This window comes from Corvus moneduloides, chromosome 29 (assembly GCF_009650955.1).
Source record: "Corvus moneduloides isolate bCorMon1 chromosome 29, bCorMon1.pri, whole genome shotgun sequence".
Taxonomy (NCBI): domain Eukaryota; kingdom Metazoa; phylum Chordata; class Aves; order Passeriformes; family Corvidae; genus Corvus; species Corvus moneduloides.
In genome coordinates, this window is record NC_045504.1 from 2016069 (window position 1) to 2039076 (window position 23008).

Sequence of the window (23008 nt, forward strand, 5' to 3'; positions counted from 1 at the left end):
CATGATTGAACCACTGCCATCGTCCTTGTTTCCATGGGCTTTGCAGGAAACATGCCAGAGGCTGATGGGCCCACGCACAGGGAGAGGAGGAGCTCCCACATTTTCACCTTTCCTTCACCTTTGCTCAAAACAAACACTCTTAAACCCTCCACTCGGGAAAATTACAGAGAAACGGGTTGGAGTTTTCTTAAAGCAGATCCCATGCCTCTCCCCCATCTCCAACCTTCCCAAAACGCCGAGTTTGGCCTCAATTCCTGCACTGAAGTGGCAGCTGGGACAGCCCCAAACTGGCTTTGGGCACCTGGGCCGGGGGAGGGAGGGAGGGAGGGAGGGAGGAGCAGCCACCAGCCCCGTCCGGCTGCTGGACACGGATCCACACGGAAAACGCACACGGAAAAATCTCCGGGGTTTGGCCGCCGCGCTCAATCCCAGGGCTGGGGCTTGGTTTTGTTTTTTGGTTGTGGGGAGGGGAAGGAAGGTGGGAAGGCACCGGGGCAGATCCAAAAGGTTCAAAAAACCACCTTGAGAACTGATAAAAAGGTGAAGTTTTACAAACCGGCCTCAAATCTCTCAATATTGCCGTGGCAAAGCCCAACGCGAGGGGTGGAGGAGTCGATTCCATCCCGCCTCCCCCACGCCCGACACCGGCCCAGCTCAGGCAGCTCTGCACAAGGGAGGCTTGTTGGGTTTTTTTCTTGCTAAATAACCTTTTCTTTGTAAAATAAAACCTTTCTGGGGCCTCCTGGAGAGCTCCAGTTCCATCTTGAGCGTCCACCTGAATAGAGGCTTTGTCATCCCAGCGGGGCCGCAGCTCCTCAGGGAACCCAAACCCAAGCTCCAGCCTGGGGTTGAAGATTTGGAGAACTTTTAGGAGAAAAAAAAAAAAATACATAAAAATCATCAAAATCCTCAACTCTGCCCGTTTTTAGCACTGCCTAAAGGATCTGTATCAAAATAAGCCCCAAATGGCCTGAAGGCCATTATGCCACTCACAGAATATGCCCAAATCCTGTAATTTTTTTTTTTTTTTACCCAAGTTTATTAGTTTTTTTAACTTTTAATATATTTAACCTTTTATTTATTTCTTCTTTTTTTTTTCTAAAAAACAAGAACAACAAAACACGTTTTGGTCTGACATTGGTTAATGGTCCTTTTCCCCCCCCCCCCCACCCTCCATGCTGGGAGGTCTCACAGCATCCCGGGGGGATGCAGGAGACAGAGCCAAGCCTGGCTCCTTCTGTCTTCCAAATAAATAGAAAGGAAAAAAAAAAAAGAAAAAAAAAAGGAAAAATCAGTTGGAAATTTGTCCTGTTACAAGCTGGGAGAGGCCACGGAGAGGGAGAGACTCAAAATCCATTTACCGAAGAGAAATGAGAGGATTAAACTCTGTGAGACACACGGAGTGACTCAACCCCCGCAGCTTCCTTCCCCCAAGTACTTCCATAGTGTCATCCCATCATTTAGGCACTGAAACACCCAGGAATTCCCTGCTCCTCCCTCCCGGTTCGGCGGAGCAGGGATTGAGCCGGCTTTTCCAGCCGGACACAGGTCAGGGAAAAAGGAGATTTTCCCCCTCCCCCGCTGAAGGAATGGTTGGGAAAGTAGGAATAACACAGAACCCAGCAAGGGGCTGGGGCCGAGCTCTTTGGCCAGAGCCAATCCGAGGGGCTGCGGGGCGGGAAGGAGCCACCCCGGCGGGATGGGAGCCATCCCGGTGGGATCCCTGCCGATCCCGGTGGGATCCCTGCCGATCCCGGGGAACCGCAGTGGATTAAGGCAGCAGGTGAGAGGTGGAAGGGCACCAGCGGTGAGTGGGAGGCAGAGCTGCGGCCCCGCTCCGGAGGGGTCTGGGCCCGGCGGGCGCTCCGGGGGTCCCGGTGTGGAGCGGCCGGAGGGGCCGGGCCGGTGGCGGGAGGCGGCAGCTCTCGGGTCCGGGGCGCTCAGTCGGTTTTGCGGTGGTTGTTGTTGAGGACGGGGTGGCCATTGGAGAGGGGCCCGTTCTTGGCCGCCTCCTCCTCCTCCTCAGAGTTGTCCGTCTCCTCGCGGTCACTCCGCTCGTCCTCCACCACCTGGGGGCAGAGGGAAAAGGGGGTTCAGCCAGCAGCCCCCCATTTTCCTGCCGTGCCTCAGTTTCCCCATTGCAGCCACGGTGGTTTCTCCCCACCGAGGGCTCTCCGGGAGCTGGGGAGCCAAGGGCAGTCAGGGGGGGGATTCAGGAGCTGCAAAGCCCCATCCTCCATCCACCCCGAGTGGGTCCTTTCCCCCGTGACGTCCCCGAGGGCCCAGATCCCCTCTCACCTTTCCAGTTATGAACTTCTGGGCCATGCGGATGATGAGGTAGGCCCAGAAGATGTGCAGCGACTGCAGCACCACCATCATGAAGTTGAAGAAGTAGTAGCCGAAGAAGGCGGGGTAGAGATCCAGCGGATAAAACACCGTGCAGTGCATGATCCTGTCGGGAAAAGCCACTCCCGTTAGGGGCAGAACCAGCATCCCACCCCCCTGTGAGACCCCCCCCCAGCCCCTGCCTCAGTTTCCCCCCACTCCCCAGTGGGGCTCACCAGAAGGGCAGGATGACCAGGCGGGTGATGATGAAGACGGCGGCGAAGACGATGAAGATGTTGTTGCAGGTGTTTCTCCAGCCGGCGTAGTTGAACATTTTGGCAGACTGGGGGGGGGGCAGAGGGGGTGAGCTGGGGAGGGGGCACAGGACTGGGGGACGTGGTGACAGCGGGGCAGAGGGACACACCAACCTCCAGCAAATAATCCGAGGAGTCGTGCAGGGCCATGATGAGCGTCCCAGCACGGATGTAGTTGGCAAACCAGGAGAAGCTGATGAGGATGATGGTGGCGACGTGGTGGATGATTTGCTCCTTGAAGTCCTGTGCCCAAAGCAAAGGGGAGCCCAGAAATTGGGAGGGGGGGGGGTTACAGCAGCCCGGATCCCACCCATACCAAACCCCCATCCCAAAGCCCCTCTGCGTCCCCAGATCCTCCCAGCCGGTCCCTCCCGCCCACCACGAGGGTGAAGAAAACCCTGCCACGATGTCCCAGTGTCTCCCAGCCCCCTCCCAGAGCCCCCACCTTGCGCTTGACGTCGGAGGCGATGCTGAAGAGCAGGGACCAGTAGAAGGAGAGCTCGATCATGTAGTACCAGTACTGGGAGGGCAGCATGCTCTGGGGGCAAGAGACAGGTTGGAGGCGTCCTCTGTGTGCCCCAGAGGGGTTTGGTCCCTTCCTGTGGGCACCAGCCGGGTGTCCTGGGGGACTCCCCAAACCCCCACGGGTGCCAAGAGACCCTCCTGCACCCCCAGCTCCCACTGCTGATCCCGGTGCTCAGGAAAAGCCACGGGCTCTGTGCTCACCTGGATGGGGTATCCCTTCCACACCTCCCGCAGGTCGTAGAACCAGGGTTTCTGCAGGATGGGGAGGGCGACACAGAGAGAGAGAGAGGAGTCAGAGGGGCCAGGGGGGACCGGGGGAGCGTGGGGAGGGGGCGGCAATACTCACATCCACTATGACAGCCATGCCAGCAATGAAAGCAATAAGGTAAAAGGTGAATCTCCAACTGGAAAAAGGAAGCAGACGGTCCTCAGACGGGCACCGGGGAGCGGGAGGGAGGAGGACGGACCCACCGGCCCCGGATCCCGCGCTTCCCACCCTGCCGGGCAGCTCCCGGCCGAGCGGGTGCCCCCCCAGAGCCCCCCAGGGTGGAGGGGACAGTGACATCGGGCAGGAAGGGGGGATGGGTCTCACCTGGCCTCCCGGAATTTCTTGAGCGTGCTGGGCCGGTCCTGGTTGCGGCGGCGGCGGAACCAGCGCTCGACCTGGCGCACGGTGCAGCCGCTCTTCTTGGAGAGCATCTCCACGTCGGCCTGGGGACACCGGGACAGCCCCAGCGTGTCACACAGACCTGGCTCTGGCACCTTCACCCCCCCTCCAGGCACCTCTGGGGACCCCCCCCCCCCCCCAGCCCTCACCTGCTTGGGGTGTTTGGTGGTGGCAGCGTAAAACTTCTCCAGCACCGCATTGGGGGTGGCTTTTAACCGGACCTTCTCCTTGACGTTCAGGAGCCCGGCCAGGGGGGTGGCCACGTACCTGGGGAAGGAGTGGGGCACATCAATGTCCCCATTTCTGTCACCTGGATGATTTGGCCCCCAAATCAAAGCCACCCAGGGACCCACAACCACTCAGCATCTCGGTCTCCCCACCCTGCTGTGCCTTCTCCAAGGTGGGGTTTGCCACAGGGGAGCCCCCCGGGGTCCCTCTGTCACGGGCTGTCCCCACTCCGATGAAGGGCGGCCCCCCCCCTTCTCTTGCCATCCCAACAAAGCCGGGTCTGTTCCCATTGTTTGCCCAACAAATCGCTCCCTAAACGCCCGGTAAGGGCGGGGGATGCACAAAGCCGTGTTTGTGTGGGGAAAGGGGGGGCACGTGGGGTTGGGGGGCGGGGGGGAACGGGACCCCCGGGGTGCCACGGGCAACCCCCAGCCAGGCTGAGGACAAGGTGCCACATCCCGGGGTTTGGCCACTGCCCCCGGGGCACAGGGAGAGCTGGAGCAGGGGCTCAGGATCCGTCCCCACCCCCAGGGAAGGGACTCACGTCTCAAAGAGGTGCCGTACGATGAGGAAGAGGAAGGCCAAGGGGAGGGTGATGTACAGGTCAGAGGCTTTGGCATAGACTCGCCCATCCCGGTCCTCCAGGTCGGCCCAGGTGAGGTTTGCCGGGAGCCAGAGCCGTTCCCACCAAAAATAGCTGTACAAGGTCTGAAACATGCTGGGGGAAGGGAAAGGGGGAGAGGTGAGGGGGGCACCAGCACCTCTGAGGAGTCGGCTGATCCCACCCCGCTCTGTCTCCCACACCCCGGCTGCACCAGGCACCCCAACTTCCACCTCAGCTCCCGGTGAAATCCCCCTGGGAGCGGCCGGCCCCCGGCTCCGGCACCGGGGGACTTTGCTCCCGGCAGCCCAGAGGTCAGCGGGTGATCATTAACAGGGGCCCCAGTCCTGCCTCCGACCGGCAGCGCGGATCCCTGCGACCAGCCCGAGGGAAGAACCGGGCTCCAACTTCCGCACTTCCCACCGGGATGGGCACAGCCCCGGGATTGCCGCGGGAGAAGCCCCCCGACGTGGTTTCCCTGCCGAGCGCTGTGTCCGCATCCCGCGGCTGATCCAAACCCAATTCCCGGTGGGAAACGGAGGCACGGAGCCCACCGCCACCGTTCCGAGGCCAGGCACAGCAGCAGCGTGGGATTAGGGATTTGCTGGCGGCACAATGAGCACCTTTGTGCCTTAAAAAGGCTCCGGACGGGCCCCGGCAGGGGAGGCGGGGGAGCCGCGGGGTCAGCGCATCCCGGCTCTCCCTCCCTCTCCGGCAGCCGGTTTTGGGGAACACCGCGGGGTCGGGATGGGGTCGCAGCCCCGAGAAGCGAACCCCCAGCACGGCGCAGGGATTGTGGCGAGGGACGGGGCGGCTCCGCTCCGCTGGGGGAGGAAGAGGAACCACCGTGGCCGGTTTCGCAAGGGCAGGCGGGAGGGAGGTGCCGCAATTCCCGACTCCCGGGGCTGTGCCGCGGGCAGGTAACGGGAGGGGAGCGTGGGAGGACGGGGTGAGGCCCCGGTCAGGGCCGGCAGCTCCTTCTCCCCCGGGGCACCGGCAGCTCAGCGCGGTGTACCCGCACCGGGGACAGCGAGCCCGGTGCAGGAGGGGGTCACCGCCAGGCCGGACCCCTCCCCCCGAGATGATTTTAGGAGCGATCCTGCTGGAAACGGGACGAAATCCCGGCGGGTTGGAGTCGTGGACAGAAGAACGGCACCGGGTGCGATCCGGGCCCGGGGGCTGCGCGCCCCGCCCGGCTCGGGGGGCGGCGACCCCGGCGGGGCCCGAGGCCGCTCTGGGCCCCCGCTGTGGCCCCGGGGGGGCCCCGCCTCCGCCCAGCCCCGCCCGAGCAGTCCCGGGGGGCCCCGCCGGACCCTGACCGAGGGCAGATGGAGGCCCGGGATGGCTCCGGTGCGCGCCCAACGCCCGCAGAAGGGCCCGGCCGCGGCCCTGGCGCGGGGGAAGGGGGGGGAGAGCGGGAACCATCCCGAGGCTCCCCCCCCACGGGCGGCCCCTCCCGGAGCGGGGAGGCCCCGCGTGGCCCCGCCGGCCGCACTCACCCGCAGCCGCCGCCCGGAGCCCTCACGGAGCCGCCGCCCGGAGCCCTCACGGAGCCGCCGCTCGCCCCCCCCCGTCCCGCGCGCGCCCCGCGCCAGGCAGCGGCGGCAGTGACGTCACCGCAACCCGGGAGTGACGTCACCGCAACGCCGCGGGGAGCGGCGCCCGCCGTGGGGAGGGGAGGGGCGGGCCCAGGCGTGAGCAATCAACCGCCGAGACGGGATCTGTGCAGCCGCTATAGAGCCCTGTGCGACCCATATACACCCCATATACACCCCCTATACACAGCCCTGTGCGACCCATATACACCCCATATATACCCCCCATACACAGCCCTGTGCGACCCATATACACCCCATATACACCCCCTATACACAGCCCTGTGCGCCCCATATACACCCCATATACACCCCCTATACACAGCCCTGTGCGCCCCATATACACCCCATATACACCTCCTATACACAGCCCTGTGCACCCCATATACACCCCATATACGCCCCCTATACACAGCCCTGTGCGCCCCATATACACCCCCGATACACAGCCCTGTATGTGCCCCATATACACCCCCTATACACAGCCCTGTGCGCCCCATACACACCCCCGATACACAGGCCTGTGCGCCCCATATACACCCCATATACACCCCCTATACACAGCCCTGTGCGCCCCTTATACACCCCATATATACCCCCGATACACAGCCCTGTGCGACCCATATACACCCCATATACACGCCCTATACGCAGGCCTGTGCGACCCATATACACCCCATATATACCCCCCATACACAGCCCTGTGCGACCCATATACACCCCATATACACCCCCTATACACAGCCCTGTGCGCCCCATATACACCCCATATACACCTCCTATACACAGCCCTGTGCACCCCATATACACCCCATATACACCCCCTATACACAGCCCTGTGCGCCCCATATACACCCCATATACGCCCCCTATACACAGCCCTGTATGTGCCCCATATACACCCCCTATACACAGCCCTGTGCGCCCCATACACACCCCCGATACACAGGCCTGTGCGCCCCATATACACCCCATATACACCCCCTATACACAGCCCTGTGCGCCCCTTATACACCCCATATATACCCCCTATACACAGCCCTGTGCGCCCCATACACACCCCATATACACCCCCTATACACAGCCCTGTGCGCCACATATACACCCCATATACGCCCCCTATACACAGCCCTGTGCGCCCCTTATACACCCCATATATACCCCCTATACACAGCCCTGTATGTGCCCCATATACACCCCATATACACAGCCCTGTGCGCCCCATATACACCCCATATACACCCCATATACACAGCCTTGTGCGCCCCATATACACCTCATATACACCCCCTATACACAGCCCTGTGCGCCCCATACACACCCCATATACACCCCTTATACACAGCCCTGTGCGCCCCATATACACCCCATATACACCCCCTATACACAGCCTTGTGCGCCCCCTATACACAGCCCTGTGCGCTCCATATACACCTCCTATACACAGCCCTGTGCACCCCATATACACCCCATATATACCCCCATACACAGCCCTGTGCGCCCCATATACACCCCATATACACCCCCTATACACAGCCCTGTATGTGCCCTGTGCACCCCATATACACAGCCCTGTGCGCCCCATATACACCCCATATACACCCCCTATACACAGCCCTGTATGTGCCCTGCACATCCCATATACACCCCTTATACAAAGCCCTGTATGTGCCCTGTGCGCCCCATATACACCCCATATACACAGCCCTGTGCGCCCCATATACACCCCAGATACACAGCCCTGTATGTGCCCTGTGCACCCCATATACACAGCCCTGTGCGCCCCATATACACAGCCCTGTGCACCCTATATACACGCCCTATACACAGCCCTGTATGTGCCCTGCACATCCCATATACACCCTCTATACAAAGCCCTGTATGTGCCCTGTGCACCCCATATACACCCCCGATACACAGCCCTGTGCGCCCCATATACACCCCATATACACCCCAGATACACAGCCCTGTATGTGCCCTGTGCACCCCATATACACCCTCTATACAAAGCCCTGTATGTGCCCTGTGCACCCCATATACACCCCCGATACACAGCCCTGTGCACCCCATACACACCCCCGATACACAGCCCTGTGCGCCCCATATACACCCCATACACACCCCCTATACACAGTCCTGTGCGCCCCATATACACCCCATATACACCCCCTATACACAGCCCTGTGCACCCCATACACACCCCATATACACCCCCGATACACAGCCCTGTGCGCCCCATATACACCCCATATACACCCCATATACACAGCCCTGTGCGCCCCATATACACCCCATATACACCCCCTATACACAGCCCTGTGCGCCCCATATACACCCCTATACACAGCCCTGTATGTGCCCTGTGCACCCCATATACACAGCCCTGTGCGCCCCATATACACCCCCTATACACAGCCCTGTGCGCCCCATATACACCCCATACACACCCCCGATACACAGCCCTGTGCGCCCCATATACACCTCATATACACCCCCTATACACAGCCCTGTGCGCCCCATACACACCCCATATACACCCCTTATACACAGCCCTGTGCGCCCCATATACACCCCATATACACCCCCTATACACAGCCTTGTGCGCCCCCTATACACAGCCCTGTGCGCTCCATATACACCTCCTATACACAGCCCTGTGCACCCCATATACACCCCATATATACCCCCATACACAGCCCTGTGCGCCCCATATACACCCCATATACACCCCCTATACACAGCCCTGTATGTGCCCTGTGCACCCCATATACACAGCCCTGTGCGCCCCATATACACCCCATATACACCCCCTATACACAGCCCTGTATGTGCCCTGCACATCCCATATACACCCCTTATACAAAGCCCTGTATGTGCCCTGTGCGCCCCATATACACCCCATATACACAGCCCTGTGCGCCCCATATACACCCCAGATACACAGCCCTGTATGTGCCCTGTGCACCCCATATACACAGCCCTGTGCGCCCCATATACACAGCCCTGTGCACCCTATATACACGCCCTATACACAGCCCTGTATGTGCCCTGCACATCCCATATACACCCTCTATACAAAGCCCTGTATGTGCCCTGTGCACCCCATATACACCCCCGATACACAGCCCTGTGCGCCCCATATACACCCCATATACACCCCAGATACACAGCCCTGTATGTGCCCTGTGCACCCCATATACACCCTCTATACAAAGCCCTGTATGTGCCCTGTGCACCCCATATACACCCCCGATACACAGCCCTGTGCACCCCATACACACCCCCGATACACAGCCCTGTGCGCCCCATATACACCCCATACACACCCCCTATACACAGTCCTGTGCGCCCCATATACACCCCATATACACCCCCTATACACAGCCCTGTGCACCCCATACACACCCCATATACACCCCCGATACACAGCCCTGTGCGCCCCATATACACCCCATATACACCCCATATACACAGCCCTGTGCGCCCCATATACACCCCATATACACCCCCTATACACAGCCCTGTGCGCCCCATATACACCCCCTATACACAGCCCTGTATGTGCCCTGTGCACCCCATATACACAGCCCTGTGCGCCCCATATACACCCCCTATACACAGCCCTGTGCGCCCCATATACACCCCATACACACCCCCGATACACAGCCCTGTGCGCCCCATATACACCCCATATACACCCCCTATACACAGCCCTGTGCGCCCCATATACACCCCATATACACCCCCTATACACAGCCCTGTGCGCCCCATATACGTCCCCTATACACAGCCCTGTATGTGCCCTGTGCGCCCCATATACACAGCCCTGTGCGCCCCATATACACCCCCTATACACAGCCCTGTGCGCCCCATATACACCCCATACACACCCCCTATACACAGCCCTGTGCGCCCCATATACACCCCATATACACCCCCTATACACAGCCCTGTGCGCCCCATATACGTCCCCTATACACAGCCCTGTATGTGCCCTGTGCGCCCCATATACACAGCCCTGCATGTGCCCTGTGTGCCCCATATACACACCCCCTATACACAGCCCTGTGCGCCCCATATACACCCCCTATACACAGCCCCCGTGCGTGCTCTGTGCACCCCCTATACACCCCCCCCACACCCCCATACACACCCGTGCGTGCCCTATGCAGCCCCTATACACGTGCCTCCGTGCTCTATCCACCCCATATACACCCCTAGGTGTGCCCTGTGCCCATCCCCGCACACCCCATGTGTATCTATCCCCTTACAGACCCCATACACACCCTCGTGCAGGCCCTATGACCCCCATACGCCGCTGTACAGCCCCGCGTGTGCCCTTTGCTCCCCCCATACGCGCCCTATATGTGCCCCCTATAGGGCCCCATAGACCCCACTCGCCCCTGTCTCCCCCTGGCGGCCTCGCCGCGCCACTGCATCCCACGGCGGGGACCCCAAACCCGCGTGCCCGTGGGGTGCCGAGGGAACCGTGACCCCAAAAACACCCCCAATTCCCCCAAACCCGCGTGCCCGTGGGGTGCCGAGGGAACCGTGACCCCAAAACCACCCCCAATTACCCCAAACCCGCGTGCCCGTGGGGTGCCGAGGGAACCGTGACCCCAAAAACCCCTCCCGATTCCCCCCAAACCCGCGTGCCCGTGGGGTGCCGAGGGAACCGTGACCCCAAAAACCCCTCCCGATTCCCCCAAACCCGCGTGCCCGTGGGGTGTGGAGGGAACCGTGACCCCAAAAACACCCCCAATTCCCCCAAACCCGCGTGCCCGTGGGGTGCCGAGGGAACCGTGACCCCAAAAACCCCTCCCGATTCCCCCAAACCCGCGTGCCCGTGGGGTGCCGAGGGAACCGTGACCCCAAAACCACCCCCAATTCCCCCAGACCCGCGTGCCCGCGGGGTGCCGAGGGAACCGTGACCCCAAAAACACCCCCAATTCCCCCAAACCCGCGTGCCCGTGGGGTGCCGAGGGAACCGTGACCCCAAAAACACCCCCAATTCCCCCAAACCCGCGTGCCCGTGGGGTGCCGAGGGAACCGTGACCCCAAAACCACCCCCAATTCCCCCAAACCCGCGTGCCCGTGGGGTGCCGAGGGAACCGTGACCCCAAAACCACCCCCAATTCCCCCAAACCCGCGTGCCCGCGGGGTGTGGAGGGGACCGTGACCCCAAATTCCCCCCGATTCCCCCAAACCCGCGTGCCCGTGGGGTGTGGAGGGGACCGTGACCCCAAATTCCCCCCGATTCCCCCAAACCCGCGTGCCCGTGGGGTGCCGAGGGAACCGTGACCCCAAAAACCCCTCCCGATTCCCCCAAACCCGCGTGCCCGTGGGGTGCCGAGGGAACCGTGACCCCAAAAACCCCTCCCGATTCCCCCAAACCCGCGTGCCCGTGGGGTGCCGAGGGAACCGTGACCCCAAAAACCCCTCCCGATTCCCCCAAACCCGCGTGCCCGTGGGGTGCCGAGGGAACCGTGACCCCAAACCCTCCCGATTCCCCCAAATCCCCCCCGATTCCCCCAAACCCGCGTGCCCGTGGGGTGCCGAGGGAACCGTGACCCCAAACCCTCCTGATTCCCCCAAATCCCCCCCCCAGTTCCCCCAAACCCACGTGCCCGTGGGGTGCCGAAGGAACCGTGACCCCAAAAACCCCTCCCGATTCCCCCAAACCTGCGTGCCCGTGGGGTGTGGAGGGAACCGTGACCCCAAAAACACCCCCAATTCCCCCAAACCCGCGTGCCCGTGGGGTGCCGAAGGAACCGTGACCCCAAAAACCCCTCCCGATTCCCCCAAACCTGCGTGCCCGTGGGGTGCCGAGGGAACCGTGACCAACCCCCCCCCCCCAATTCCCCCAAATCCCCCCCGATTCCCCCAAATCCCCCCCCGATTCCCCCAAACCCGCGTGCCCGTGGGGTGCCAAGGGAACTGTGACCCCAAACCCTCCCGATTCCCCCAAATCCCCCCCGATTCCCCCAAACCCGCGTGCCCGCGGGGTGCCGAGGGAACGGTGACCCCAAAAACACCCCCAATTCCCCCAAACCCGCGTGCCCGTGGGGTGCCAAGGGAACTGTGACCCCAAACCCTCCCCATTCCCCCAAATCCCCCCCGATTCCCCCAAACCCGCGTGCCCGTGGGGTGTCGAGGGGACCGTGACCCCAAAAATCCCCCCGATTCCCCCAAATCCCCCCTGATTCCCCCAAACCCGCGTGCCCGTGGAGCACAGAAGCCCCCACTGGTGCCAGCTCCGTGTGCAGGGGGACGAGTCCTTTACTTGCCAAGGGCTAAGGCCACGTTTCCAACAGGGGGGTTCACGTGTCCCCCCAGCCACGCGTCCACCCGTGTCTCGGAGCATGGACTGAGGTGTGGGACCCCCCTGAGAGGGCCCCCCCTGAGTGGGACCCCCCCCCCCTTGTTTTAAGGCCACTGAGAAGTTTGGGGTGGTCCTGGGATGGCCTCAGCCGGTCACCCCTCATCCGTGTGTCCACTCCAGCCCACAGGGACCTCACGGGATCTCCCTGGAGAGCCCAGAGTGGGAACTCAGGGGGGGGCTCCGGCCGTGAGGACCCCACGGGCACGAGGTGCTACAGGAGGGCACAGTCCAAATCCGGCTTCTGCCGCTGCCGCCGCTCTCCGGCCGGACGCCCGCCCGCCTGCGGGGACAGGGACAGGGCTGGGGTGTGGAGGGACCAGCAGAGACCCCCCCAGGGCCATCACTACACCCCCCCGGAGCAGGGGTGAGGGGTTGGGAAGCACCCAGGGTGCTGCAGTCCCGTGAAGGGCACCTGGGTACCTGCGCTGGGAGCGGCTGAGGAGGAGGAGGAGGATGAGGATGGTGCTGCTGATACTCCTCGTGCTGCAGCTGCCGTGCCAGCTCCAGGTCGCTGAGCACAGAGCGGGGGTCCTGCCCCTGCTGCAGGGACAGGGCCACCATGTAATCCTGGGAGGGGGCAGGAACACAAATAAGGGGGGGTCAGCACAGCGAGCCCCAACCCTGCAGGATCCCTCCCCACGCCTGGAGCTGGGATGGGACTCAGCTGTCCCTCACTGCCACCACTTGTCCCCTACCTGGTCCACTTGTCTCTGCTGCAGCCGGTGGTCCGGGCTGGCCGCGGTGGCCCCCTCCTTGCCCAGGGTGTGGCTGAGGTGGAACTCGGTGTCACAGAAGCAGCTGTCCCCATCCACGCTGTGCAGGCTCTCCCACACCACCCCCTCCTCCTGCAGGAAGCCCTGGTCCGTCACCAGCAGGTAAAGGTGGCCCTGCGGAGAAGGGACGGGGGACAATCAGCCCTGGTGGGTGTTTGGGGGGGTGCCCAGAGGGGTCTGGGGTCACACCTTGTGCTTGATCATGGTGCTGAAGTGGTTGTTGCGGAAGAAGACGCCGAGCTCGCCCTCGCGGGCGCGGGCCGTGAGCTCGCACAGCCCGTGGAACGTCAGCTGCGACGCCGTGGACTCCAGGAACTGCTCGGCCACCAGCCCTGAGGGGACAGCGGGGCTGTGGCGGGGCTGGGGGTGCCCAGCTGTCCCCCCCAGGAACCCCGGGGAGGGAGCAGGGGAGTTACCTTCGCTCACCAGGCTGGAGTCGCTGGCCTGTTTGCAGGTGATGATCTTCTCCACCAGCTGGTTGTAGCTGAGCTTGCCCACGGCCTGGACCTGCTCCGGGCTCTGTTGGGGTGGCAGGGAAAGGAGCTGAGCTCCTGTTCTCCCACTGCAGGGATGGACCCAGCACAGAGGGGTGTGGGAGGGAAGGGACATCCAAAGTGCCACCTCCTGCCACGGGCAGGGGACTCATCCGCTGGCTCAGGTTCAAACCCCATCCAAAACACCACAGAGGGGTTTGGGTTGGGAAAGGGCTTTATAGGATCATCTAGACCACCCCAAACCACGGGCAGGGACACCTCCCACTAGCCCTGTCCGACCTCATCCTGAGCACCGCCAGGGATGGGACATCCATCCACAGCTTGATCACCTTCTCCAGGATGAGCCCCCAGCTCCTCACAGCAGAGTTCTCCAACCCCTGAAACCCCCAGCCAGGTGGGGATGCTCACCTGGGGGTCCACCAGCCAGCCGTGGTAGAGCGGGATGTTGAGGAGGTCGAAAACGATGCACTCGGGGGTGTACTCGAAATCGGAGACCCCCGTGAACCTCACGTTGACGTCCAGCCCCGTCGAGAGCTTCGGCAGGACCGTCATGGTGTCGTTGATGTTCTGGGAGGGAGGAGAAACACGGGGAGGGGGATGAGGGGTGCGCTCCTCGAAGTGCCACCCCAAATCCTGCAGCCACCCGAGCTCCCCAGGACGATGGGGTTGGATGTTTTGGGGTCAACTCCTCACCTGCTGGAAGTTCAACTGCAGCCCCTCCGAAGTGTCCCGGGGTTGGGTGGCCAGGATGCAATTCCCTGCGAGGCAGCGGCGTCACCCCAGCGCCAGCACTGAATGTGGGGGTCCCAGTGGAGCCCCCAGACCGCCCCCCGACCCCCATCCTGGTGCCAGTGGGGGGGGTCCCCACTCACCCAAATGTGCCATCAGCTCCTCGGCCGTGATCACCTCCTTCTGCGGGGGCAGCTTCACCTGGCAGCAACCAGAGGACGCTGGCAACCATCCCCTGGCGATTTGGGGGAGACCTCCCCCCCCAGAACCTCCCCACCAGCCCCCCTCTTGCCTTCCACTGCAGGAGGAGGATGTTGATGATGGCCAGGAGCGGGCAGGGCCCGTTCTCGCTCTGGGTGACCACCGGCGTCCGCTCCCCTTTCCAGCTGATCCACTTCACGCAGTAAAAATCCGCTTCCCTCCCGGGGGGCTGCGCCCGGGGGGGCTCAGCCCCGGCTCCTGGCACGCTTTGGGGGGCACCCAGCGAGGACCCCTCCTCCTGAAGGGGCTGCTCCTGCAGGGAGCCTCCCGGGGGTCCCTCAGGGCTGGGTACCCCTTCCTGCTCCCCGGATTTCCCCCTGGCATCTTCCCTGGCCGGTGCTGGGCTCTCCTGGGCAACATCTGGAATTCTTTCCCCCTCGACGAGCTCCTCGGGGGGCTGGGGGGTCTCTTCGCTGCTGGGACTGGTTGGGAGAGTCCCCTCCTGCTCCATGGGACCCTCCCCAGGCTGGTCTGGCTCCGATCAGGCTCCTGGGAACGCTCTGGGTTTGTCCAGGAGCAGCCGCATCCCAAATTTCAGCCTTTAGGAGGGAAAATTTGGGTAGTTGAGGAAAATAGAAATGTATCGATTTTAGTCCAATTTGGCTCGTCTAGGTGAGGTTTTTTTTTTCTTTTCTGCCCCATTTCTTTGTGTTGGCTTTGAAGTTGTTGGGAGGTTTGGGTGATTTGGGGGGTTAACAGTCAAGAAAATTGGGGATTTGGCTTTTAAACAGGGGAAGGGATTTGAAATTTTGGCTTTGAAACAAACAGGCAAGAGGTTGGGAGATTTTGGCTCCACTACGCACAAGAGAATTGGAAAATTTGGCTTTGAAACACTCAAAAGAAACGGAGAATTTGGCTCTAAAAGAGTCGTGAGGATTGGAAAAATTGGTTTTGAAACGGACAAGAGATTTGGAAAAATCAAGGGAATTGTCCAAATTCCACTTTCAAACCTGGGGTTTCCTGCCCTGGCTGCCCCAGTCCCCCCCCAGCTCACCAAGAATCTTCTGAGCCCCCCAGTCCTGCCACAATCGGGGTCCTGGGCCCTCTGGAAACAAACAAACAAACAGATATTAAATAATAGAAATAATATAAATAATATAAATAATACAAATAATTTTAAAATTAATCAATATAGAATGTAACAATAAATAAATTAATTTATTAACATAGGTAAATAAAATAATACAGCTACTAATTAGTCCCCAGAGAGAGCTGAATTGGTAAATGAGGAGTATTATTAATTAAAGAAATACCAGGAAAACGTTCTGATGGATAAATAAATGGGGTTGATAATTAAGGAAGTAACTACAGACCCGTTTGTTATAAACTGACAGGATGAAATGAAATAACAGATAAAGCAGAAACCGACATAAAAAAAATGAAGTGACACAAACTAGGATGGAAAATGAGGAAGTGATAGAAAATAAAATAAAATAAAATGAAATTAAATAAAATAACATAAAGTAACATAAAAAAAAGAAATATAATGAAATAAAATGAAATTAAATAACATAAAATAAAATAACATAAAATAACATAAAAAAAGAAATATAACGAAATAAAATGAAATAAACAAAATGAAATTAAATAAAACAAAATAAAATGGAATGAAATAAAATAACACGAAAAAAATAACAAAATTAATTAAAATAAAATGAAATAAAATAACATAAACCAAAATAAAAGAACATAAAATAAAATAACATAAAATAAACCAGAATAAAATAAAGTAAAAGAACATAAAATAAAATAACATAAAACAAAATAAAACAAAATATAATAACACAAAATAACAAAATAACACAAAATGAAATAAAATAACATAAACCAAAATAAAAGAACATAAAATAAAATAACATAAAGTAAAATAACATAAAATAAACCAAAACAACATAAAATAAAATAACATAAAACAAAATAACACAAAATAACACGAAATAAAATAAAATAAAATAAACCAAACGCAGTCCAACACTCGCACAGACGCCAGGGAACGCCACGCATTTCAATTCCCACTCGCGGCTCCGCCCCGAGCCCGCGGCGGGGCCGGCCCGACCGGCCGGACCGGGGCTGGCCCGGGGCGAGGGGCGGGGCGTGCCCGGGGCTCCCGGGGGTCCCGGGGAGTGGCCCGAGGGTGCCCGGGGGGTCCCGGGGGGTGTCCCGGAGGTGTCCCGGGGCTCCCGGGGGGTGTCCCGAGGGTGCCCGGGGGTGGCCCGAGGGTCCCGGGGGGTGTCCCGAGGGTGCCCGGGGCTCCCGGGGGGTGTCCCGAAGGTGCCCGGGGGTCCCGGGGGGTGCCCGGGGGATGTCCCGAGGGTCCCGGGGGGTGCCCGGGGGATGTCCCGAGGGTGCCCGGGGCTCCCGGGGCGAGGCCCGGCGGTGCCCGGGGGGTCCCGGAGGTGTCCCGGAGCTCCCGGGGGGTGTCCCGAGGGTGCCCGGGGGTGTCCCGGGGCTCCCGGGGGGTGTCCCGAGGGTGCCCGGGGCTCCTGGGGCGAGGCCCGGCGGTGCCCGGGGGGTCCCGGAGGTGTCCCGGGGCTCCCGGGGGGTGTCCCGAGGGTGCCCGGGGGTGCCCGGGGGTCCCGGGGGGTGTCCCGAGGGTGCCCGGGGGTGCCCGGGGGTCCCGGGGGGTGTCCCGAGGGTGCCCGGGGGGTGTCCCGGGGGGTGTCCCGAGGGTGCCCGGGGGTCCCGGAGGGTGTCCCGGAGGTGTCCCGGGGCTCCCGGGGGGTGTCCCGAGGGTGCCCGGGAGTGGCCCGAGGGTCCCGGGGGTGCCCGGGGGTCCCGGGGCGAGGCCCGGCTGTGCCCGGGGTGGCCCGAGGGTGCCCCGAGGGTCCCGGGGGGTGTCCCGGAGGTGTCCCGGGGCTCCCGGGGGGTGACCCGAGGGTGCCCGGGGGTCCCGGGGGGTGACCCGAGGGTGCCCGGGGGTCCCGGGGGGTGTCCCGGGGGGTGACCCGAGGGTGCCCGGGGGTCCCGGGGGGTGTCCCGGGGGGTGACCCGAGGGTGCCCGGGGGTCCCGCGGCGTGGCCACCCCTCGCTGTCCCCGCCCAGGGTCACCGCGGGACCCCCTCCCGGTCCCCCCCCCCCGCCCCCGGCGCTCGGATCCCGCCCCGCCGTGTTTTCCTGCTTCTCCTTCCTTTTCCTCCCCTAATCCTTGTTTGGGTTTTTTTTTTTCCCCTCTTCTTGATTCCTTGTTTGTGCTCCTTTCTCCTTGTTTTCCCTTCTTTTTTTCCTCATTTTCCCTTTTTCTCCTTTTCCTTCTTTTCCCCTCCTTTTCCCCTTCTTTTTCCCTCCTTTCCCCCTCCTTTTCCCTCTTTTTCCCCTCCTTTCCCCCTTCTTTTTTCACTTGACCCCTCCTTTTTAACCCTTTTAACCTCCTTTTACCTGTTTTTCCCGCTTTTTTCCTTCTTCTTTCCTCCTTTATTCCCTTCTCCTTCTTTCTCTTTCTTCTTCCTTCTTTTTTTCCTGCTTTTCCCTCCGTTCCCCTTCTTTTTTTTTCCTCTTTAATCCTTTTTTATTCCTTTGCACTCCTTTTTTTTGCTTCTCTCTTCCTCCTTTCCCCCTTCTGTTTTTGACTTGCCCTTTCTTTTATCCTCTTCCCCTTCTTTTTTGTCCCTTTCTTCTTCTTTTTTGTCCCTTTTTTCTTCTTTTTTCCCCTCTTTTCCCCCCTTTTCCCAGCCTCGCACGGGCCTGTTTTCCACCTCCAGCCGCACGCTCCGGCTTTCCGTGGGAAGGCGGATTTAGGGCGGGGGGAGGAGAAGGAGGAGGAGGAAGAGGAAGAGGAGGAGGAGGAAGAAGAGGATTAAAGGTGTAATTTTGGGGTTGCAATAAAATTTCGGGGGGTCGCCCCTGCTGGAGGCGGTTGGGGGGGGGGGGGGTTGGGCTGTCGCGTTTTGGGGCTCGCAGCAGAGTTTGGGGATGCCAGGGGGGGCTTGGGGGGGGGGTCTGGGGTTAGAAGGGGGGGTGGGGGGAGCACAGGAGGGTTCTGGGGTGTCAAGAGGGGGGTTTGGGGTCCCCCCGAGCCCCCCCCATCCGCGGGGGATGCCGGGAAGGGCCCCGCCCCCCCTTCCCAGCAGCCCCGTGCGGCGCGGGGGGGGGGGGGGGGGGCGGGGCGGGGTTGGGTTGTAGTGGGGTTATACTGGGCTGTATTGGGTTATACTGGGCTGTATTGGGTTATACTGGGGTTATACTGGGGTTATACTGGCGGTTCTGGGCGCGGCTCGGCGCCGTCATGGAGCAGTTCGTGGCGGGGAACCGGGCGGCTCTGCAGGTACGGGGGGCTGTTCGGGATTGTTCGGAGGTGTTCGGAGGTGTTCGGGGGGAATTGGGGTGTTCGGAGGTGTTGGGGGGAACGGGGTGTTCGGGGGTGTGGGGGGGAACGGGGTGTTCGGAGGTGTTCGGGGGTGTTCGGAGGTGTTCGGGATTGTTCGGGGGTGTGGGGGGGAATTGAGGTGTTCGGAGGTGTTCGGGGGTGTTCGGAGGTGTTCGGGGGTTTGGGGGGGAACGGGGTGTTGGGGGGTATTCGGGATTGTTCGGGGGTTTGGGGGGGAACGGGGTGTTCGGAGGTGTTCGGGGGTGTTCGGAGGTGTTCGGCGGTTTGGGGGGGAACGGGGTGTTCGGAGGTGTTCGGAGGTGTTCGGAGGTGTTCGGGATTGTTCGGGGGTTTGGGGGGGGAACGGGGTGTTCGGGGGTGTTCGGGATTGTTCGGGGGTGTTTGGGGGGGAACGGGGTGTTCGGGGGTGTTCGGAGGTGTTCGGGATTGTTCGGGGGTTTGGGGGGGAACGGGGTGTTCGGGGGTGTTCGGAGGTGTTCGGGATTGTTCGGGGGGGAACGGGGTGTTCGGAGGTGTTCGGGGGTGTTCGGGGCTGTTCGGGGGTGTTTGGGGGTGTGGGGCTCAGGGCAAGGTGGGAATTGGGGTGCAGGGGGACATGAGCCCCGCAGCCCCCTGAGCTGCGGGAATTGGGGTGTACGGGGACATGAGCCCCGCAGCCCCCTGAGCTGCGGGAATTGGGGTGCAGGGGGTGCAGTGGGGCCGAGGGGAGCATAGGGCAGCGGTGCCCAGCAAAGCAGAGTGCAGGTGAATTGGGGTGCAGGGGGAGATGAGCACCCGCTGGACGGGGGTGCAGGGGTTTGGGGTGTCGTGGCGAGCAGAGGTGCCCAGGAAAGAGGGGTGCTGGGTGCCCAGAGGGCCGATACCCCCAGGTGTGGTGCCCCGTCTGAGGTGGCACAGCCACACCAGGGACACCCCAAAATGTTTCCCAGCCCCCTGCTGCAGCCCTGTCCTGGTTCTACCTCCAGACCTGCTGAGGGGTTTGGGCTGCAGCTGCTCTCGGGGTTTTTTTTCCCTCAGCTTTTACCAAAAATGAGCGAATCTGGTTTATGGCAGCAGAGAATTGTCCCAAAAAAAACAGGGCCAGGGGATGGGGCGGCTCCCACGGGCATGACAGGGCAGGGGGATGGGGCCTGGGGGAGTGACGTGTTTTTCCTGCTGCTGCAGGCAAGCAAAAGAGGGTGAAACACCCAAGTTTTGGGGGGACAACCAGCCCCAAACTCAGTATTTCTAGAAAAAAACACATTCAAAGTACTAAATGCTCCCAGGGCTTCAGGGCTGGGATGGTCCCACGGTGGTCGGTGTGGCTCAGGTGGGTTTTCCTGGAGCCCTGATGCACCTCCCTTCACACACGTACCCCAAACCCCTGAGCTTTTAGTGCCACAAGTGGATCCCAGCCAGGCCCAGGGATGCCAGGAGCTCGTCCAGAGGGTGGAATCTGCGGGTGACACCTGTGATGAGTGGCTCTAAGGACACTGTGATGAGGCCAAGGGAGCAGTTTGGAGGTTTTTTTGGAGGACGGGGCCACGTTGCTGCTGTGCCTGACGCCTCCCATCCCGGCAGGATCACGTCCGGCAGCGCCAGGAGATCCACGTGGTGATGGGCAACGAAGCCTGTGACCTGGACTCCACCGTCTCAGCGCTGGCCCTGGCCTATTTCCTGGCCCAGGTGAGGCTCGGCCACTGGCCTGGGGATCGCCGGTGGCCCGGGGGACGCCTCACTGGGTGTCACCCCCCCGCCGCAGACCTCCCCGGCTCCCAAAGCCGCCTTCGTGCCGGTGCTGAACATCCCCCGCGCCGACTTCGCGCTCCGGACGGAGACGACGTTCCTGCTGCGGGATCGGGGAATCCCGGCCGCCTCCCTAATCTTTCGGGATGAGATCGACCTGGGGGGGCTGCACCACGCTGGGCTGCTCTCCCTGACGCTGGTCGATCACCACGTCCTGCCCGGGTGAGCCGGGGGAGGGTGGCACGGTGGGGGATGGCCAGGGCCACCCACCCAGAGCCTCGGTTGATTTTGCCGCCCAGGGTGGGTCAAACTGATGCGTTTCTGGGGTGTTTTTAGGGTAGGAAAGGAATACAGGGATTTCCCACGCTCTGCCAGGGGTGACCCTTCCCTTGTTGCCCATCAGTGCCGACGCTGCCCTGGAAGAGGCCGTGGTGGAGGTCCTGGACCACCGGCCGCTGGAGCGGGACCGCGGTCCCCCGTGCCAGGTGACCGTGGAGCCGGTGGGCTCCTGTGCCACGCTGGTGACCGAGCGGATCCTGCAGGGCCCCCCGGGCGTGCTGGACAGAACCACGGCCGCGCTGCTGCACGGTGAGCACGGGAGGGGGGGTCCTGGCTGAGCCCCGGCCCAGGGGGACGGTGACAACACGGTCCCGCTCGTCCCCGCAGGCACCATCCTGCTGGACTGCGTCAACCTGAGCCCGGCCGCGGGCAAGGTGACACCCAGGGACGTGGCCTGCGTGTCCCTGCTTGAGGAGAGGTTCCCGGAGCTGCCAGCCCGTGATGCCGTGTTCCAAGCCCTGTACACAGCCAAGTTTGATATCACAGGTGTGTGTGCCAGGGCCGTGGCACCCAGATGTATCCCCCCCTTCTCCTTGGGGACAGGAAGGTGGCCTGGGCCTCATCCCCTGCTCACCTCCCAGGGCTGACGACGGAGCAGATGTTGCGGAAGGACCTCAAAGTCCTCTCCAGTGACGACGTGGTCGTCCCCATCAGTGGCATCTTTGAGGACCTGGAAGTGAGGCTTGGGGGTGAGGGGGAAACTGAGGCAGGGAGTGGCACACTGGGGACATCACGGTGATGCTGAGACCCCCTCCCCTCTCTCCAGACGTTCCTGCACCGGCCTGGCTTGCTGCAGGACCTGGAGGCTTTCTGCCAGGCCCGTGGCTACGCAGGGCTGGTGGCCATGACCGTGTCCTTTAACGAACGCCACGAGCCCACCCGGAAACTCGCGGTCTACAGCCGGCAGGAGCCCCTCCGCAGCACGGTCAGTCAGGGGGCCAGGGTCAGGCACCGCCGGGCAGTTCCCAGCTGTGGTTTGCCCCAGAACCTCCCAGTTTTGGGGGTGCTGGGGAGGTCCCAGCCCCACGCTCGCTCCCCCACAGCTGTGCCGGGCGCTGGAGGAGGCGACGACACCATCCCTGCTCCTGCAGCCGCTGCCCAGCCCCTCGCCCTGCGTGGTCGCCTACGCCCAAGGCAACGCCGTGGCCGCTCGGAAGAAGGTGCTGCCCATCCTGCGGGCAGCACTGGGGGGCCTGGGAGCTGCTGGGGGTCCCGAGGAGGAGGCGGTGCCCCCGCCCACCCCCATGAACAGCCTGGTGGAGGAGTGTCCACTGGCGCAGGCCGTGCCCCCGCTGTGTCCCCAGGATGTCCTGGAGCGGGTCAGCCGCATCGCCGCGGGGCAGCCCCCCGGCTCCCCAAAATAACAGCGGGCACCCCGTGGCTTTTTGAGGTCCGGATGAGAAGTTGGGGTCCCTGAGCGGGCCCCGGGGCGGTGCCTGGGTGTGGGGGGGTTGCAGCTGCCTTTGTTAGAGCTCAGCTCCTGGTTGTCGTCGTGGTTTGTCCCCCACAATGGGCTCCCTCTGCCCCAACGGTCCCCAGGGTGGGTTTTTGGGGACGCCATGGGTAGTTGCACCCCCTTATGAAGGTGTTGGGGTGGGGGAGTTAACGAGTTCTTGACGATCTTCCTTCCTTGGGGGGCGGTGGGGGGCCCCAAAGGGTGGGTTGGGACATGCAGCCGTCCAGGATTGTCACCGTTTTCCAAGGATTAAATTTCCAATTTCTTCCA

The 23008-nt window shown here is 61.3% G+C and overlaps 3 protein-coding genes across 5 annotated transcripts; 1 reads left to right on the top strand and 2 right to left on the bottom strand.

The window, feature by feature from the left end:
* Positions 1-1157: 1157 nt before the first annotated feature.
* CERS2 (ceramide synthase 2) lies at positions 1158-6266 on the bottom strand. Of its 3 annotated transcripts, none has more exons than XM_032093252.1 (11): positions 6160-6266; positions 4604-4777; positions 3981-4098; positions 3757-3875; positions 3511-3568; positions 3366-3416; positions 3085-3177; positions 2754-2882; positions 2562-2668; positions 2299-2452; positions 1800-2069 (listed from the first exon to the last, which is right to left on the bottom strand). In XM_032093252.1, exons 2-11 carry the CDS (start codon positions 4774-4776, stop codon positions 1941-1943), a joined length of 1131 nt encoding a protein of 376 aa, XP_031949143.1. In that variant the 5' UTR covers position 4777; positions 6160-6266; the 3' UTR covers positions 1800-1940. The 3 variants fall into 3 exon arrangements, with proteins under 3 accessions (XP_031949145.1, XP_031949143.1, XP_031949144.1); XM_032093253.1 differs by lacking the exon at positions 6160-6266 and adding an exon at positions 4882-5361; XM_032093254.1 differs by lacking the exon at positions 6160-6266 and having other exon boundaries at positions 1158-2069; positions 4604-4776.
* Positions 6267-12510: 6244 nt separating this feature from the next.
* On the bottom strand, positions 12511-18305 carry MINDY1 (MINDY lysine 48 deubiquitinase 1). The gene is made up of 11 exons (XM_032093232.1): positions 18270-18305; positions 15889-15939; positions 14926-15433; positions 14777-14834; positions 14598-14662; positions 14313-14471; positions 13827-13929; positions 13600-13742; positions 13333-13524; positions 13058-13204; positions 12511-12917 (listed from the first exon to the last, which is right to left on the bottom strand). The coding sequence occupies exons 3-11, from the start codon at positions 15343-15345 to the stop codon at positions 12849-12851; spliced, it is 1356 nt and encodes a 451-aa protein (XP_031949123.1). The 5' UTR covers positions 15346-15433; positions 15889-15939; positions 18270-18305; the 3' UTR covers positions 12511-12848.
* A 700-nt stretch (positions 18306-19005) lies between these two features.
* Positions 19006-23008, top strand: PRUNE1 (prune exopolyphosphatase 1). The gene is made up of 8 exons (XM_032093236.1): positions 19006-19155; positions 20779-20883; positions 20960-21165; positions 21347-21531; positions 21610-21768; positions 21864-21958; positions 22049-22207; positions 22326-23008. The coding sequence occupies exons 1-8, from the start codon at positions 19117-19119 to the stop codon at positions 22644-22646; spliced, it is 1269 nt and encodes a 422-aa protein (XP_031949127.1). The 5' UTR covers positions 19006-19116; the 3' UTR covers positions 22647-23008.